Raw genomic sequence first — 19968 nt, 5'->3', positions numbered from 1 at the left:
ACTCAATTTCCGACTGACCGGAGATAATTAAATGGTACTTATTACTATGTCAATACGCATATATTCGCAACAAAATTACACTAATTTAGATATATCCTTTCAATCAAAATCAAGCGATTGGTTATCCGGTAGCGAAACGATTTCAATAAAGACCCTTCCTGCAGATGATTTAATGGGTACCTTATAAATCTGATAAAACCCGATTATTGTAGGTCTCTGGAGGTTCAGAGCCGGATCTGAGGCAATCTCAAAAGATGAGACCCCTTTGATTATCACAATCAGGTCTTTTCTAACAATAGTTTTCTAACAAAAAATCTCGTATGTACCTCCATTCAGTGCAACATAAATACTATCATCAATTTAAGAGCCACGCTCTTGTCGATGTAGCATTTTCCATTCCAGTCTATCAAAGGCCAATTCCTTGACTTCCCTATAAGACACGACGAAAATAAATAAATATCCTCATAAATATGTTCGTCCTCCCCAGCGTGGTGGAGTAAGCTCCATTCCCCTTCCGATTGATTGAAGGGAGCCCTGTGCCCAACAGTGGTACGGACTGGTTATCTTTTATGTACTTACCTATATCCACCCTAGGGTTTCATCATCATCGTTTTAAGTTTACGCGGTTATTATCATAATTAAAGCACATAATAACGGGTTCTTACCGCGTTTCAGCGTGCCATGATCACGGGATGACATCCCGGTGATCATGGCACTTGCAACAGTGTCGAAATATCGGGAGTCTCATATCCCCATAAACGCGGTAAGAACCCGTTATTATGTGCTTTAATTTTCATCATCATCATCTCCAAATCAAATCAAATCAAATCAAATATACTTAATTGCACAGAACTAAAATCTCCCATCTATCTGCATCTCCCTAGCGATATTATGTTTTTCACTAGGTCCGCTTACGTGACTTGAAGATTTGACAGGTCCGGTATTTTACAGAAGCGACTGCCTGTCTGACCTTTCACCCCCGAAGAGTAAACAAGCTCAATATAAGCTAGGTCACACATATCTATACCTCCGAAATGCATTTTTCGGGAATGTGGGTTTCCTCACGATGTTTTCCTTCACTGCTGAGCAAGTTGAATCCAAACATGAATTCGAAAACAAATTCGAAAGTCGTTGGTTTAGGCCTATGCTGGGATTCGAACCTTCGACCTCAAAGTGAGAGTCAAGCGTTCTACCAACTGAGTTACCACGGCTCTCATCTACGCTAGGACTTCATAATATAAAAATGTCTGCAGATCTTCTGGTTACTTGCGAATCTGTCCACTCTATTAGGGATGACGGGCGTGAGTTTAAGTAACATGCCTTATAAGCAACAATTCGTTAATCATCGATACCGATATATCGATATATAGAATCGATATATAGCATCGATATATAGAAAAAAAATCCGTCTATATACCAATCTACGTTAGGTATACTTATTGTTATATTTGAACTTAGATTTGAACACATTATGTCGTGCTGTTTCTTAAAACGATGAATGAAGTAAGTAAGTAAAGTTTTTTTCAATAGAAACATATAATAGGTACTAGGGGTCATTTAAAAGGTCACTTCGAAAAATTTGACATTTGCGTATATAAAAGTAAGTGCGAAATGAATCAAATAGCAATATTGCTTCTTTAGACGAATTCAATCGAAGTGGCTTTTTTAACCCTCCTGTACTGGTGGAGTTTTCGGGTCTGAAAAGAAACCTTGGCATTACATTGATACATCTGCCTCTTCCTTACTTTTTTTATTTTTGTTTTGACGTGACTTATTGTAGATTTGCCGCAGATGGCATTAACTACTTAGCAGGACAAATGGGGAGCGCTGAAGGCTCTCACCAGGTGCCTCTTCCCTGCTAACTTAACTAAGTTGGATTGCAAATATGCTGTACTTTTTTCTACATTTAATCCGATAAGCATTCCTCTGGCTAAATTAAAATTGCCCTGATCTGAGCTTGGCTTTTAATTTTAATGAATTTGAAGTTGAAGGAAAATTGCCATTATTGGTATTAACCTGTATCCCCTGAGTGATACCAGACATCGACAAAAGAAATTAAATGTTACTAACTTATGAAAGTACCTCCCAAATTCAATAATCTTCTTCTATCGTGTGGGTTGTAAGGTGGATTACCAACCCCATTAACCCTGGTGTTAGGGTTACTTTTGAACCACCAAAGGCCTCTGACATGGCCCATGTAACGACTACTAACTTGCATCAGTAAGTAATAACCGGGACCAACGGCTTAACGTGCCTTCCGAGGATCATTTTACTTCGGACAATCAGGTAATCAGCCTGTAATGTCCTAACCAAACTAGGGATCACAAAGTGATTTTCGTGATATTCCCCACCGGGATTTGAACGTGGGACCTCCAGATCGTGAGCTGAACGCTCAAACAACTGGACCATTTTATGCACCTACCTATTCGCATGCCGCTAGTCTACTGAAAATCGAGCCGTAAATTGAAATGAAACATCTTACCACAACATTTGCCAATAATACAAAAAAGTTCTGCCAAATATCATCGTGGCGACAATTCGAGATCATGCTGAATAGAAGCGCCATTAAAACTAAAAGCCGCGGTTGCCTTTTATCCCCTTTATCCAAGTTAAGCGCCAACTTCGACCGACTTACAGACTTACATGAGAAGTCCGTTACACCCCACCACCCCGACCTGTTGCATCCGGCAATAAAGTAAATCCCGACACACCCCAGCCTCCCCATCATATTACGATACAATACGCCAGGGAATCTTGCAGTCTGCTTCGAATTTATAAAGTAGGACTGATTTATGCTATCGAGGAAGTATACGAAAATTGTTGTAATTTTTATTATAAGTAAGTACGTTTTCTGTATGAGGATTTGAAGATACTTTGCTGATTATTTTAAGCATATTGTAAACTGGATAGACCCATGTAAAACGTTGTGAATGTAGTTCTATAATTTATTATTATTAGACATGCCTAACAACATAACATAACATGTCTATTATCGCTAGGCTTAAGTGGAAATGGGCAGGACACGGCATGACGGGAAGACAACAAGTGGACTAAGGTTGTTACTTCTTCTTCTTCTATCGTGAGGGCTGTGATATTGAGGCAGACCACCAGCCCGGTGGTCGGATGACATTGTGAGGTACGCCGGAAAGCAATGGATGAGACTTAAAGAAAAATAGGAGGCCTATACCCAGCAGTGGGTGGACACAGGCTGAGTAGATAGATAGACATGCCTTAAGGTGCATGTTTAACCTGATATGGTTGTGAAAAGAAAAGTATCCAATCCACATGGTGATGTACCTCTGATTACTTTAATCGAGATATAAAGCTTATGTTACGTTATAAAACAACGGAAAGTGACTGCAATTTCTTGACAACAGACATTTCCACCTATTCGTCCGTGAACGCTAACTTTGTTCTATTTTAAGGGCGTTCCACTAAACTAAGAACACCATTAACATAACTGACAACCCAGTATTCCGCAACTATAAGAAAATTGTGGCTAAAGGAAACATCTTGTTAAACAATTGTCGCTTTTGAGCCATTAGTCAGCGTCCGTCTCACAACATTACGTGGAATTCCATACTTACTCTGGCGGAAGGACACTATAAATAAATGATGCACGCTTGAATATCAACTCTTTGGAGATCAAAACATAAATGTTCAAAATTCGAACACGCTAAAGTGGTCTGTACAGGGTTCCTTTTTTATTATTTTCAATTCCATACTTTTGCGATGGAAAATTCCACTTGATATTAACTCAGAATAATGAGCTGAATGATCTCCCTGAATATTTGTTACGATGTCACTTACACCCTTTATACTCGTAATTATCTTGTACAAAAGACAGTGCAATATAATTAGCTAGGCCATAGCAACATTAACAGCCTAAATATTACGTCCCACTGTTGAGCACCGGCCTCAGTCAACCGGAGAGGGTATCGAGCTAGCATACTCCACCACGCTGCTCCACGGCGGGTTGGCAGTATTTTTACCAAGAACAAACTTTATAAGAATATTATTAAATTGAAACTACTTTATTGGTTGTCTTAGTAAGAACATCGTGGTACTGATAGATCTGGTGATATTCTCCAAATTGTCAACACCATCTTTTGATGAAGGTGTATTATTCCTTATTCTATCATGCAGGTTCAGTGAGAAGCTGCAGTAGTTTTAGGCGGATGAGACGTTTAACAAAAAAAATATATTTATGTGTTACGATTCAAAATGTTGGTAACTATATTACCCTCCGATTCGCTGGAAGTCCGTGTTGCTCTATGATGTTACTTAATTAATAAAGATATTTTTGAGTTTGAATAGTTTCTCCACTGCACTGTTATTCTTTCCTTGCCTTTACACTTGATACTTACTTGCTTTTCACCGTACTTTGTTATGGTTTTTACAATGTTTCAAATCTATGTTGTCTGTGTTTTCACTTACAATTTACTAAGAGAAACAAATAGTTGTAAGTACTCGGTCTTGTCATTAAGTAACTACATTTTCAAGATCGATAGCATCACAATAGAGCAGAAGAATTAGTTCTTAAGTATCTTAAAGTAGAGCTCAAAGTAAACGCGAGTGCCTTAAAAGGCCAATTAGAAGACAATTTGCGTCGCCCCTCCGGACCGATACGAAATTATTGCAGAAATTGCGAGCTATTCCAGATTGCGACGGAACTCTTCTGGGGAGAGCGAGCAAAAAATTCTCCTGAGCGGATTTATAAGTTCAATTTGAAGAAACAATAAGTGGGTCCGCATTGAATGATTTTATTAGCTTGGTATATTTCGTCGTGTTCGATATTCAAGTTTTAAAGGCTAAGGTACGATCAGTGGTGTTGCTAGGGGACCATCTCACTTGGAAACTATGCTTGCGCCACCAGCGGATAAATATTCGGCAATCGGTTGCCAGCAACAAATTTGTTGCGTAACCAGGTGCCTACCCTTTATACAACGGCATAGTGCATTTACGTTGGTGGCGCAACTGTGGTGATACCAATTGTGTCCTGTGAAGTCCTGTAGGCTTATGGCAAATGCTTTCTTATGTAACATACTATTAGCAAAAACTTGATAGTAACATCTTTCATGTATCTCTACTAAATACCGCTTCTGGTTTTTATATTATAAGTTATTGTTGAATAAACAGAATACAACATGTACCTAGCAGTACAAAAATAACTCATCTACCTGTGCAATTCATTTTGCACTAATGGATCAATGCCGCTTGCTGTAACGTCTGTCATATGAAAGCACTTAGCTTATTAAAGTTACAAAGGGTTTTTACGTACTTAATGCAATCAATTTTCTGATGGCTATGATTTCAATTAAGTAGCTCGATATAAATACCCGGCTAATTTTAATCGGAGGACAGTAGAGTAGCGTAATATATTTTCCCTTAATGTTAACTATGCGATCATACAAAACTCAGGACTGCAATTCCTATCGGACGGAACAGAAACAACTCCTCAGAAAAGAATTTCTTAGCCACTGCAATATCAAAAATAGCACGTAGACGTTACATGAGTCATGTCAGGGACCTATGGCGGCTCAGTAATAACCCTTGCACTAGATTGATGGGGTTGGTAATCCACCTCACAATCCACATATCAAAAATTTTAAGTAATTACCTACTCCTATGACGGCCATCAAAATAGATCTCATTGGCCGCATTGTCAAAGTTATTGAGTAAGCCACCAAAGGCCCCTGACATTACTGATCACACACGTAACGACTACTTACACTAGTAAGTAGTATTCTCGTAGTATCCGATCTGGACTAATGAATGATAGACTGCGTTCAGCATTTAATATCCATTCTAATAGTCTCCGAGATAAGTAGTTGACTGTAAAACTTGCCTGTTGTGCATTTTTTATATTTTTCATATTTTGTGTACCATATGTTCTTTTTTTTTTATTTATTTGTACACAATAGAAAAGACTAAAGAAACATACTTACAACAAAAAAACAGAGGGTACAAGTAAGTTCTACAAGAATGATCGAATCAAATTGAGAACCTCTTCCTCCCTATATTTTCAAGCCGATTCAAAAGTAAATCACATAATTCCACACGCATGAATAGTCAGATAATAATAGTTTTAAAATAATACATGCATGTGTTGTTCAGGAGCGTTCCTGGTGCCGTACTGCATCATGCTGGTGGTGGGCGGCATCCCGCTGTTCTACATGGAGCTGGCGCTGGGGCAGTACCACCGTAAGGGAGCCATCACCTGCTGGGGGAGACTCGTACCACTCTTCAAAGGTAATATCCATTACACGCATAACATAGCATGACACCAGTAAACAGAGGTGTAAGTATAATGCAGGGTGTTAGTGACATCCTAACGAGAATTTTGGTAATGATTCAGACCACGTTTCTGAGTTGATCATCATCATCATCAGCCCATTAACGTCCCCACTGCTGGGGCACGGGCCTTCCCTATGGATGGGGGAGATCGGGCCTTAAACCATCACGCGGGCCCAGTGCGGATTGATGGTTATTAACGACTGCTAATGCAGCCGAAACCAACGGCTTAACGTGCCTTCCGAAGCACGGAGGAGCTCCAGATGAAAACTTTTTTTTTGTGGTCACCCATCCTGTGACCGGCCTTTGCGAAAGTTGCTTAACTTCAACAATCGCAGACCGAGCGCGTTTACCGCTGCGCCACCGAGCTCCTCAATGGTCCCCCTCAGTATCCGGTACAGTGCCACTAACACCCTACCTATATACACCAACTCTTCGGCAGCTATTTTTAAGTACTTACAATGTAATATGGGGTGAGCCTATTGTCATTGACTGTGCACAAATCCTGGAAACCACGTGGTATCAACATCGTCCGTTACACCTGTCAATATTTTTTCATAGCGTCGTCCCGTTTGCAAGTGGTTCGGTCACCTAACCTGAATATTTGACAGGTCCAGTTTTACAGAAGCGACTGCCACCTGCCAACATGTGCTTCTTCTTTTTTCTTGTGTCAATTGCAAGGTCGATGACCGCGACAATTCATTATTGAGTCGCCTAACATGGCTCATGACATCATAAGTACAAGTAGCCTATATACGTCTTGCGGTAGGCAACCGGTCTCTCCTCAATCAACCGAAGGAGGTATGGAGCACACTCCACCGCATAGCTTGAGTTTTCAAAAGCTTACTTATATGTGTGATGCTACATATTTCTAAGTTTAAACAAAATACATCAACTCTACACTTCATGACATATATTGTAGGTTCTTCTAAATAATTATGTTCAATGCACATATTTATTTAGAATAATCCATCTCCCTATCCATCCATAAGGAAGGCCCGTGCCCTAGCAGTGGGGACGTTAATGGGCTGATGATGATGATGACCTATGTATTTAGAATGGATCTCGCGGGCTACATCTGCTAAATTGTGAAATCAGAAATCAGAATAATTTATTCAACGTAATTATTATGGATAAACTTGTTGAAGGTCAATGTAACATTTTTAATGTAGTATAAAAATTCAATATAGTATAAAAAATAATATTTATGTCGACTCTACATTCCAAATTCATCATCAACCACGCTCTTGTCGGTGTAGCATTCTCCTTGCTACTTTTTAGAGGAAAATAGGGCAGTGGTTGCCCTCTTCACTCTTCTAAATTAAAAATACTTTACTGTCCAGGGATACGTTATTCTGATAATTGAACCGGATCTATTTAGTGTCAAACTCCTGCTTGGCTTAGTAAAATATAAGTATATCGCCGGGTACACCGAAATAAATGATACCCTAGTCTATTTCTGTGAAATTTTATAGCAATTTTGTTACATATATTGAATTATTGGAGCGTTCGGCTCAGCTGATCACTGATCAAAATTCAATAAAACCTTACACTCGAATGTTTTGGGTCAGGACGACGGAACCCACTTTTAGAAACCTATCGATATAATACAATGAATTTACACATATTATAGCATATAGTTGTGTATATTCTACAACTTAGGACAGACCTCAGGGACAGATCTTCCCTCAATGAACCGGGAGGGTATTTATAGCAAACTTTAGGTACTGAGAATATAGTAGGTAGGTAAACACCCTCCGTTTGATCAGGGAAAGATCGGCACTTTCTGTGCCCAGTAGTGGGACATTATGACATGGCATAAAAGATTACTGATATCTTCTTAGACTTAGTCATCTTTATAAATATTAATATGATGTTTAATACCCAAAAGTCTTTAACTAAAATATTGATGCTATAAAATCTTTTGCCCCTATTAAATAAAGCTCTATTAATTCTAAGATTTCTTCCTTCACATCACGTTCGTAGTAGGTTGTAAATCAGGAACAGAACTTATAATTCTAGATTTATGAAGTACGAGTCAGTCACGTACCACACTCGTGTGAAACCGCAGCGCTCAAGATGTCTGTAACGATCTTGAAATATAGCTGCACTCAACTCCTTTATAGTTACTACTTATTACGTACTTATGTGTAGTAACAGCTTTATAGTATCGTATATATAGTACCGTATATCCAAAAACTTTTAGAATTAATGAAATTATTTCATTTACATCATTTATTCGCATAGGATTCATGGTTTTGTAAACAGTTGGTAGGTTTTATGTTCTATGTATCACATGATCCGCTTGATATAAGCATGCGAAAATTTAGGAGGATGCGAATTTTAACTAATTTAAATCTACTTACTAACTTAACTAATCTTATATAAATCTAATAATGAAAAAAAAAAGATCTTGGGAACAAGTGGTATAAAAGGTATTGTTACAAAAACACCTACCTTTTGTTTAGGTCTACCATTTTAAAACGATTATGAAACAGTGCAATATACAAAAACTTGGTACTTAAACTGTAAATTTAAAGTTACATGTCAGCTAATGATTATTAAGAAAGATTACCAAGCCAGCTAATGATTATGCGTGACATAATTATGCAGGATTGAATTACCTCTGCCTCCTCTTCGATACAGGCATGATGGTATGTTATGTTTTGTGTTATATCTCTACCGCATTTTAATGTAAGTAGGTATTTGTGGTACAAATGTTATATGAACTGCATGTTTTGGGAAAACTTAAACAAGACTATCGTCTCAAGCTTCAAGGACAAAGCGCGATAGTAAACAGGGGAACTTTCCAGTAAAATTCATGACCTTTTTACGCAGTACTCGAACAAGGCGCCCGCCCCTCACTTAACACCCATAATTGACACCATTTCCAGGGCTCCCCTTAAGTGCTCCATACGCTGCGGACGCTCTCAAAGGTTCTCCTAGATTTGTGGGGCGGCTTATGCTCTCATTTCATTTCATCCGATTGTCACGTCGCGCGCTGAGTGGCTCACTCCGATATGATTTTTGAGGAGAAATAAAATTGGTAATGGACTGGAAAGGTGGCGCAAATGCGAGGGAAAGCATATTTTTAGAGCAAAGCGCTTTTACAGCGGCTACTTGACGGAGACCGCTTCTGATTTCTGGATCGTGTGCTACGATATGTTACGTACGTGCTGCCTATGTTAATAGGTAAGTACTAGTTCGGTCGTTTTACCGCGTTTACTCTAATATTAGTAGGATTCATCAAAACAAACAAAGGAGACACATAGCAGGAGACACCTTAATCATTTAACTTTAAAATGATGGGCACTTAACAATGCACACGGCTTCTACTTCAATCTATTGCCATTCAGGGCCGAAATATGAACCTGAAATTAAAATAGATTAGTTCCTATCTACCTACTGTTCATATAATTCTTATAAATACGAGTATTTCGAAATGCTACCTCAATACATCCCACACGGGGACGGAACGGAGTAGGATTTCTAGGTTTGTATTGTGTTAGAAACCCTCATTCTATCCGCCAACCGCGTGTGACGTATTCGTATTTCAAAGTGCAAAGTAAAGGTTATCCTAATTCTGTATGTCAATGTGAAACGGGTTCAAATCCCGGTGGGGACACATCACAAAAATTACAGACATTACAGGCTGATCACCAGATTGTCCGAAAGTAAGATGATCTGTGCTTTGGAAGGCACGTTAAGCCGTTGGTCCCGGTTACTACTTACTGATGTAAGTTAGTAGTCGCGAGGCATGTCAGGGGCCTTTTAGTAATCTCACACAGATGATGGGGTTGCTAATCCACCTCACAACTCACACGACAGAAGAAGAAGAATGTGAAACTGTTTACGGTCTAATTTACGTGTGTTTTTCGCTCGGAAATCGTAGCTTAGTTCATCTTGGCCGGAGGGAACGTATTGAATTAGCATTTTGAAATACGCATCCTTCCCCCCGCCCCCCACCCCCCTACCTACATCTTTTAATGCAATACGTGGCTTGTAACTCATACTTAACAGCCTCCGTGGTCTAGTGGTTAGAGCGTTAGGCTCACGATCTGGAGGTCCGGGTTCGATTCCCGATGGGGACATGGTCGAAATCACTTTGTGAGACTGTCCTTTGTTTGGTAAGGACTTTTCAGGCTTGAATCACCTGATTGTCCGGAAAAGTAAGATGATTCCATGCTTCGGAGGGCACGTTAAGCCGTTGGTCCCGGCTATTAGCCGTAAAAAACACCTCCACCAACCCGCAGTGGAGCAGCGTGGTGGAGTATGCTCCATACCCCCTCCGGTTGATTGAGGGGAGGCCTGTGCCCAGCAGTGGGACGTATATAGGCAGTTTATGAACTCATACTTGTAACCCAGGTATCGGATACGCAGTAGTGCTGATCGCGTTCTACGTGGACTTCTACTACAACGTGATCATCGCGTGGGCGCTCCGGTTCTTCTTCGCGTCCTTCACCACCATGCTGCCGTGGACCAACTGCGATAACGAGTGGAATACGCCTTCCTGCCAGCCGGTAAGAAATCTTACAATACAATACAAAAACTCTTTATTGCACTTAAATCACATTAAAAATACATTAGTATTATAAACAAACGAACGAACGATCTACTCTGAACCGGCGTGCTTGTATGAAGCGATTGATGAATGTGGAGGAAGCAAGAGAAGTGTGTCAGGATCGAAGCAAATGGAATTCTATAGTCTCTGCTTACCCCGGTGGGAAATAGGCGTGATTTTATGTATGTATATAGTATTATAAATCTTCTTCTTACTACTATATAAATAAACACAAAATATAGTACTATTATAAATTGCCCTTATTGCTAAATATAAATTTCTCCCAGACTACCTTAGGGAAGAAAAGTTGATATAGGTAGGTTGCATTACGTATATTGGGCTATAAATTTCTACAGTAACAATTAATAAGTAATAAAATAGGAAAATCTCTGCTCTACTTGCTCCCTTTGCTTTAGAGCAATACGGCCGCCCAAATTGTACTGTATTCATGTGTTATATGAAATTTAATTCTCTGCAATACAGTATAATTATTTGATTTAATTTGAAAATCTTTATATTTTGTAAGTTGACAATTTTGTTCAATGCTAAAGTTAAAAAGGTTCAAATGCTATTCCACACACAGAGACATTACCGGGAGCGTTTTGAAGCGGGAACCGAGTGATTATATTTTTTTTTTTTTTTTTTTAATCTTTTATTTAATAAAGGACTTGGTACAAGAATAAAGACCATGTCGTCCTCGTAATTAAACAGTAAATAGGAATTATTTTACATGATAGAAGCTTATTCATATAACTGACAATTTATTCAGTAGCTATTCTACTTCCAATACCTAATTTTACTAATTTGTAAAGTGATCTGGCGTCCTCGCTAAGCGGATCTGCCAGAGCACAATTGCAGCCTCCTACCTCCAAAAATAAATTATTATTATAAATTTGTCTCCTAAAAGATTCGTTCCGGACGCACTCCACCAGGATATGATACACATCTTCGACGGTATCGAGTGATTATATTATGAAACCGTAGTTCAGCTTTTTTTTGACGTGACTTATTGTGGATTTGCCACAAATGGCGTTACTTGGCGAGAACCGTGTCTCAATGCGCCCGTACTCCTAAGTAATTATCCGTATAAGCACCAATTCGAACGTTGCAGAAAATCCCGCAATCTACACGAGTTCATTCCACCATCCCCCTTTTATCTTCGGACTTCCAGACGTACGGCCGGGTTCCATCCCTATTTGGTAGATATCCCAACTATTCGCACAAAGCGCTTCGCATCGTCCTTCATTATGCGCACTGCTAGGGAGTGGAATTCTCTGCCGTCTTCTGTATTTGGATATCGAATGGATATAACCCGGGTTCTTTCAAGGGCAGAGTGAACAGGTACCTTCTGGGCGAGCTCGCTCCATCTTAGACCTCGTCAATACCTTCTGGCAAGTCTGGGGCCAAGAGCAAACCCATAAAAGGTAAAAAAATACTCTTAGACCGCTGTGCCCCTGGTACCGATACTGCGGCCAACGAACGATTCTGGTGTAATTTTACCTATCATTCGCTTTATTTATCACTACTCATTATGTATTCGCAGTTCGAAGCCTTCAGAGAGAATGCTTTGAATCGATCTCGGCTGCGTGTCAACGATACAACATCTGCGGGGGCTGTACAAACTACGCCCTTCACTTCTGCTGCCGCTGAATACTTCAAGTGAGTAAAAACAATAGTGAAGACCGCCGAACTGGAGTCACGCCTATGCCTGAGTTGATTCCCGGTAATTTTAGTAAACAAACTTTTCACCCAACCGGCAGTAGCGCAGTGGTGAATCGATGAAAGTGGATAAGTATGTCCCCATCAGCATTTTATTATTATAATAGGCTAGTTATGTTATTAAACATAACGCGAAATATGTTTATCGTCGGTTTTTGTTTTAACTTTCCATTTTTTTCTAGAAATTAATGAATATTAGTAGTACCTATCTATAACGTTACGAAGGGAATTAATTAAAACACATAATAACGGGTTCTTACCCCGTTTAAAGCAGGGATATGAGACTCCCGAGTCAATAACGGCGAAGTCTCGTACTCAAACTAATACACCTATATGGCTTTTTACTATAAACAGAAACACACAACATATACAAAGCAACACAAACAACAAGCTCTAAGGGCGCTTACAGACGGACGATGCAATGACGTCGTAGACACCATCATCCCTGATCTGTAAACGCACTACTTACCAGAAAGCTCGGTGAGGTGTGGGTACTTAGTTCATCTTGTGATGAATGTAACTTTGACTCCGCTATTCGGGATATAGGTTGTCTTAAGCTTATGTTTGTTTGTTTATTACTATATAAAATAAACGTGTTATTTTTGCAGCCGAGCTATATTGGAACTGCACGGGAGCGATGGTCTTCACGATCTGGGCGCAGTCAAGTGGGACATGGCGCTGTGCCTGCTGGCTGTCTACGTCATCTGTTACTTCTCACTCTGGAAAGGCATCAGCACTTCTGGCAAAGTATGAGATTCGTACAGTCACGAGTACTAATATGTATACACTCTGAAACCGTGTTACATTAACTTTTTTGATAAATTGAACCGTAAGCCTCATTAATTGTCAAATATGATAGTCCGACAGGGTTCTGAAGCGGGTACATGATAGTGCTCATGACTGTACTTACCTACCTGCTGTTTTTGATGGTGTAAATGTCTTCGATTTGTGCAAGGTCTGGAGTAGGTTATAAGGTACACGCAATTAAAGCTCAGATTGAGTCATATTGCTCAGAACTTAGGATCTGTATTTCTGCTGACTCAACTACCTAATACGCGCTACTCGATAAGGATAAGGATGAAAAAGGAAACGATATGGATATATTTACTATTCATGACACTAATTGTACCTATACCAAAAGTACATTTTAAAAGCACGGCACTCGCATATTGCTGTATCTACAGCCAAAATGCTAAACTACTGAAGTGTCAAGTTAAAAAGGTATACTTAAGTACTCAGTATTTTGACATACTCAGGATATTATTATTCTTCATTCTATGCTTAGGGCCTCTTTTAACATTTCCTGGCTCCGATCAAGCAGTTAATGCCATCCGACGCAAACCTATAAGTCACGTCAAAAAAACATTTCCTGTTAACTCAATTTATGAACTTATCGTGGTTAAACAGGGTCTTAATTAATTTATTATTTGATTTCAGGTTGTCTGGTTCACGGCGCTGTTTCCATACTTTGTTCTGCTAATTCTGTTGGTGCGAGGTATCACCCTCCCTGGCTCTGCTACCGGTATCAAATATTATCTGAATCCGAACTTCGAAGCTATAACGCAGCCACAGGTTTGATAACTACTTAACATTGTTTTGATATTTCTTTTTTTTAAGTTGCCCGTGCAGTGAAGCGGAATCAGAACGCACCTACGGAGCGTTAGGATTTCTTGTTTTTATGTTTTCTATAGAACTTCACTATCGGATATATCCGGTACATGTTGCTATGACAACCTACATGCAATTCGTAAATACCTAAAGGTACTTCTTAGTTCTTACGTCTTACGGTCCATCTGCTCTTAGTACTCCAGTGAACGCACAGCTTAACGGTGGTAATTCTAATATTCTACAAAAGGGTAGGGTGCGAATCCCGGTGGAGACATATCACAAAAACACAAAAATCACTTTGTGATCCCTAGTTAACATTACAGGCTGATCACTTGATTGTCCGAAAGTAAGATGGTCCGTGCTTCGGAAGGCACGTTAAGCCGTTGGTCCCGGTTACTATTTACTGATGTAAGTATGTAGTCGTTACATGAGCCATGTCAGGGGCCTTTGGCGGCTCAATGATAACCCTGACACCAGGGATGATGAGGTTGGTATTCCACCTCGCAACACACAAGATAAGTAGTAGTATAATATTCTAAAATGATTGTTTTACAGGTATGGGTAGACGCAGCTACTCAAGTTTTCTTCTCACTCGGACCTGGATTTGGGGTTCTTCTGGCCTACGCTTCTTACAATAAATACCATAACAACGTTTACAAGTAAGATGTTTTGAATTTATGCTGATAAAAAAATACTGAAATAACTGAACCTCTTACTATGATACAGCATACACACAGTTGAATATACCTATAAATACCTATTGTGGAAAATCCAATCAACCATTGCAGGCTTTTTGAACTATGATGAAGTGCCAAATATGAACTTGGCCTTACTTTCAAAATCCACCGATACTTACTTTTCTTCTTCTAGGGACGCCCTTCTGACGAGCTTCATCAACTCAGCGACATCTTTCATCGCTGGGTTCGTCATCTTCAGTGTACTCGGCTACATGGCTCATGCATCAGGCAGGGAGGTTCAGGACGTAGCTACCGAGGGGCCAGGACTGGTGTTTGTTGTATACCCGGCAGCGATAGCTACCATGCCTGGATCTACATTCTGGGCTTTGATATTCTTTATGATGCTGTTGACCCTTGGCTTGGACAGCTCTGTAAGTATTGATTTGTGTTTGTGAACATGGTCGAATATGATTTATATGTAAATAGCTTAGGACGATAACTGAGGAGTCGTGTTAGCTAAAATTTTTATCCGCAAGTGCGAATCATCATATCGTTTTTGTAAAAACTAATCTTCCGGGTGGCTGGGGCTAAGTATCACTACACCCGCGGACATAGCAACCCATAAGTGATTGAGTAGGTATGCTCCGTATCTGCTACGAAAAAGGAGGTCTGTAACCAGCAGAGGGACCCATAGTTTATGTACAATCAAAGACCAAAGTGCAGTCACTGAGCCCAGTGAATTATTTGTACACAGTGGTGAAATTATGAACCATTAGTTGTCATATTAATTATAAAATTTATGTTTTTGTAAGTGTTTTTGGTCTATTACGGAAACGACATGTAACCAACCAGGAGGTCTTAAGTGCAACCAGTTAATTTATTACTTTGCAAGAAACTGCTACATATTGCGTATTCTTTGTAAAAAAAATCTTTTATTGTTTTTTCTCTTGTATTTTTCTTTAACTTTATTTATTTCCACAGTTCGGTGGCTCGGAAGCAATAATAACGGCTCTGAGCGACGAGTTTCCCCCCATCGGGAACCACCGTGAAATCTTCGTGGCATGTCTGTTCACATTGTACTTCTTCGTCGGCCTCGCTTCCTGTACCAAAGGCGGCTTTTACTTCTTCCAACTCTTGGACCGATATGCCGCTGGATACTCCATACTTGTAGCTGTGTTCTTCGAAGCTATTGCTGTGTCTTGGATCTATGGTGCGTACGAATATCGCGTTCTTTGAAACTTTAAGATAATAGACAAATATTTTTCCATTCTTTATCGTGTGGATCTGTGTTTCGATAGGATAAGAGAGCCTAGTTAAATGTTTTTAGCTTTTATTAACAACATACTTAATGTATAATCAAGGAGGGGTAAGACGAGTGCGTGCGCCTTCGTTTTGCGCACCTTAATTTACTGCGAAGCTGACCGCTTCCGTTTCATCAAATTAGAAAAAAACATATGCTAACGTTTCATGTAATTGGCTTACGTCAAGATAGATCTGCATTCTATGCGAAAAGAATCTTAATTAGACCTTCAACTGGAACACAGGCGTATCACAATCCGCATTATTTAAAAAAGCTTTGAGATTATTGTATTTCTAGACTAATCTGCATAATTGTTTTACTCTCTATTTACAGGTACGGAGCGTTTCTGCGAGGATATTCGCGACATGATTGGCTTCCGACCCGGCGTCTACTGGCGGTTCTGCTGGCGTTTTGCCGCTCCAGTGTTCCTTCTCTTCATCACGGTCTATGGCCTGCTAGATTATGCCCCTCTGCAATATGAGGACTACGTTTACCCGGGGTGGGCCAATGCTCTCGGCTGGGCTATAGCAGGGTCCAGTGTCATGTGCATACCAGTTGTGGCCATCTATAAGATCCTCACTACTAAAGGCACCTTCGTTGAGGTAAGCAATAGTTGTTCCTACAAATCAATACGCAATATGTTTGTACTTAATTTAAATTGGTATCTAGTTCAAGGTAAACTGTCGTTTATCATTTTTGCGGTGAAATGTGTAATTTGTTCTCACCTAATGACATATTTACCTTCTATCAATATCGTCAATATTCTTCCTTAACTAGCCAACAATTTCCAGCGTCTACGCATTTTGACGACACCATACGCGGACACTGAGGGCATATCCCGTGGGGGCACGGTGCACAACGGGCTGGTGGTGTCGGAGAGTGGCGGCGTGCGGCTGTCGTCAGCTGCGCATACGCCGCCGTCGCCGCACGCGCCGTCGTTGGCGTCAGCGCCCGCGCTTGTCTGAGCACAGCTCTCCTTCGACGTCTACTACGTATAGCGTCGTTACTTTCACCAACCACCAACAACTACAGCAGAACGAAAGTAAAACCGTTGGGCGACAAACAGTGGCCCGATTGTTTTTTTTTTTACGGAGACATCGACTTTAATTCGACTGACATTTTGACCCTATACGTTGGACCGACACTGACTTTGGAACGAAGCATTTTTGGAAAATATTTGTCGCCTAACGGTTTCACTTTCGATTTTAGTTTTTTTTTTTCAGTTACGTAGAAGCGGGTATGGAGAGTTGTCTATCGGGCTGTGCTAAATGTTTAAGGCTTAAATGAGGGTAGTTTAATTTAGGTTTATCGAATGCTTTATTTTCACATCACTCCCGAGTCGCTTTTCTCTTTGGAAACAAAGATTTTTTTATTTAATTATAATTTTATATAACTTGCTACGAATAAGGCTTAAGAGCTTATAGCTTTTATTGTTATGGTTGATAGGAGGAGGGTAGATAGAAAAGTGAGTTGTAAATAAAGATTGAGAGAAACATTGAATGTAACGTAGTAACAATATGTACGGGTAGGAATTTTCAAGCTCTTTGCATGTAGGCATTCTAACGATTTTAAAACTTTTTGTAGCCTGATATGATATAGAATCATGTGAAGTAAGTAAGTATATCTAATATTATAATTCAGAAAACCGTCGATGTGTTTAGAAGTAGGCTTAGTTTTAGAAAATATAAACAGATAGAGGTTGATGCTGGAACAATTATTGTATTTATAAACAAGCTTCGCGTAATAGCTGAGGATTTCAAATTTTATTAGCAACGGAAACTTTTTTTATGATACCCTAGAACCGGAAAACCAGTCCTCGACTTGAGTATCTCTCCACTTTTGGCACATGCTTTTTATTCAACACCTTTGCACGATTTTCTTGGGCTTAGCCCTGTAATGCTACCCTGCCTATAAAATAGGAATTGCCATTAATCTCCCAATATAATTGGATAGGTAGTATATTATGTAGAAAATTGTATATTACCTACATACGTGTATCAATGCATATACTTATTTAAGGAAATAATATACTAAATAATATTATCCGTGTAGTAGCATTAACTTTATTATCTTGTAGTTTAGGTAGTAATTTCTTTACAGTAGTAAATTAAAGTAACTGTTGAATGTATGTTCGCTTATTTATTAAACTTAGTTAAGTAGTATTACGATTAATCGCATAAAATTATACCTATTTGAATGTTATCACGTTATATTGAAACATTTATTAATGTTGAGTAGAATTTAGATGTTAAGGATAATTTTAAGTAAAATGAAATGCTGTGTAGATAATAGAAAAAGTAGATTACACTTTACGATAAATGTAGACTAAAGTTCATGTACCCACATACATAAGTATCTATAACTTTAAATGTTTAAGAACTTACATGATATAATTATCTAATCGATTTTCGTCTCTTAATGTTGTGATTAGAAAACGATCAAAAGTAAAAAAAATGCTCCATTTTTATTGTAATACTTAATTATATTTTATTGGTATCATTCATCATTCCGTCCTGGGCAATGCGGACTGATGAATTTTGCGATATTTGTATTGATTTTTTATTTTTATATTAATGTAGGAATGTATGGATACGACACAAAGTATCTTCCAGTATGATAATGAGGAGACTCCACACACTTATTCCGTGTAGTTCACTCGTAGGGCCAAGTAGATGGCTGTATAACCTACTATATCGTATATCTTATAAAAAAAAACATAGGTAAATATTATTATCGGAAACATGAATATCTTCCATATTTTCAATGTTAGAACTGTTTTGATGAATATCTTATTGTGAAATGTACCACTCTAGATGTTGATGTTATATTTATGATCAATCGGTAGTCATATCAGCCATTATGACTACTGATTTTTAGAATAAATTCGTTTATACTTACTGTACATTTGACTATTATTTCACCCGCTTTCCTTACAATGAGGGACTTTCCAGGCTACATTCCCCCAAAAAATATAGATGGCGCTGTACAAATTTGTCTTCGTTTAACCTTCTAATTTCATGGATTAAAAGAAACAGACATAATATTATAATGCATCTTATATCTTGGTTTTGGGTATAAATGATGACCTTTTTTGTATACCCAGGCACAACACATCTTCCACCGTTCCATTATTATTGTGATGAAAATAAAGAGAAGCAATTAGGTAGCAACATAATTTTATACAAACGTGATCCAAATATCAAGCAGCAATTATTGTTTATATGCTTCTACCATTACATCGTATTTTTAAATAATTATGTACTTACTCGAGTAATGAGAAAATTGGTAATTATCATGTTAAATCTCAACAGTGCCATCTATACGTATTATTTTTTATTAGCTTGGACTTTCCAAGGAAAAAAAGTTTTTGGTCATCTTATTTGAAAATAAAAAAGAATTTTTCGCTCCTCAGTTGTTGCCGTGAACGGACGTGATTAACAATATTTGAATTTGTTTTATTTTATTCTAAGTGTTTAAATTGCTTAAATTCAACGTAAAGTTCGGTCCCTCTCGTACTATCTTGTGACGGATCCCATATAGAGCGGCGGCCATATTAAATTTTGTATGCGTCGGTCCCTGTCGCACCGGGAGGACCGAGTTTTTCGTCATCCAAACAACAGCGTCTTTACACATCTACGAAAAAGTGAAAAAATTGTGCAAGTGATTTCGGGTGGGATTGAACCTCGGGCCAACGGTCTGCGCGTCCGCACTTGTACTGCTGCGCCACCAGTGAACGAGCAACGCGGCTCGAAATTGCGAACCACATTCTGCGACCCGCCCGCTACTACGCAACCCGGCGATCAGTAAGC

General features: G+C 39.1%; 1 protein-coding gene across 1 annotated transcript in view; it reads left to right on the top strand.

Moving 5' to 3' along the window:
- Positions 1 to 19061, top strand: part of LOC126367534 (sodium-dependent dopamine transporter) — a 33527-nt gene extending 14466 nt beyond the window's left edge. Inside the window, exons 3-12 of the mRNA XM_050011108.1 lie at positions 6118 to 6252; positions 10660 to 10814; positions 12399 to 12514; positions 13183 to 13321; positions 14012 to 14146; positions 14738 to 14841; positions 15053 to 15290; positions 15841 to 16069; positions 16493 to 16761; positions 16951 to 19061. Of these exons, the coding sequence (XP_049867065.1) occupies positions 6118 to 6252; positions 10660 to 10814; positions 12399 to 12514; positions 13183 to 13321; positions 14012 to 14146; positions 14738 to 14841; positions 15053 to 15290; positions 15841 to 16069; positions 16493 to 16761; positions 16951 to 17124 (1694 nt within the window). The 3' untranslated portion in view covers positions 17125 to 19061. The remainder of the gene's footprint in view (positions 1 to 6117; positions 6253 to 10659; positions 10815 to 12398; positions 12515 to 13182; positions 13322 to 14011; positions 14147 to 14737; positions 14842 to 15052; positions 15291 to 15840; positions 16070 to 16492; positions 16762 to 16950) is intronic.
- The last annotated feature ends 907 nt before the right edge of the window (positions 19062 to 19968 follow it).

This window comes from Pectinophora gossypiella, chromosome 6 (assembly GCF_024362695.1).
Source record: "Pectinophora gossypiella chromosome 6, ilPecGoss1.1, whole genome shotgun sequence".
NCBI classification, from domain to species: domain Eukaryota; kingdom Metazoa; phylum Arthropoda; class Insecta; order Lepidoptera; family Gelechiidae; genus Pectinophora; species Pectinophora gossypiella.
The sequence above is the reverse complement of the archived record's forward strand: the minus strand, read 5'-3'. Positions and strand labels throughout refer to the sequence as shown.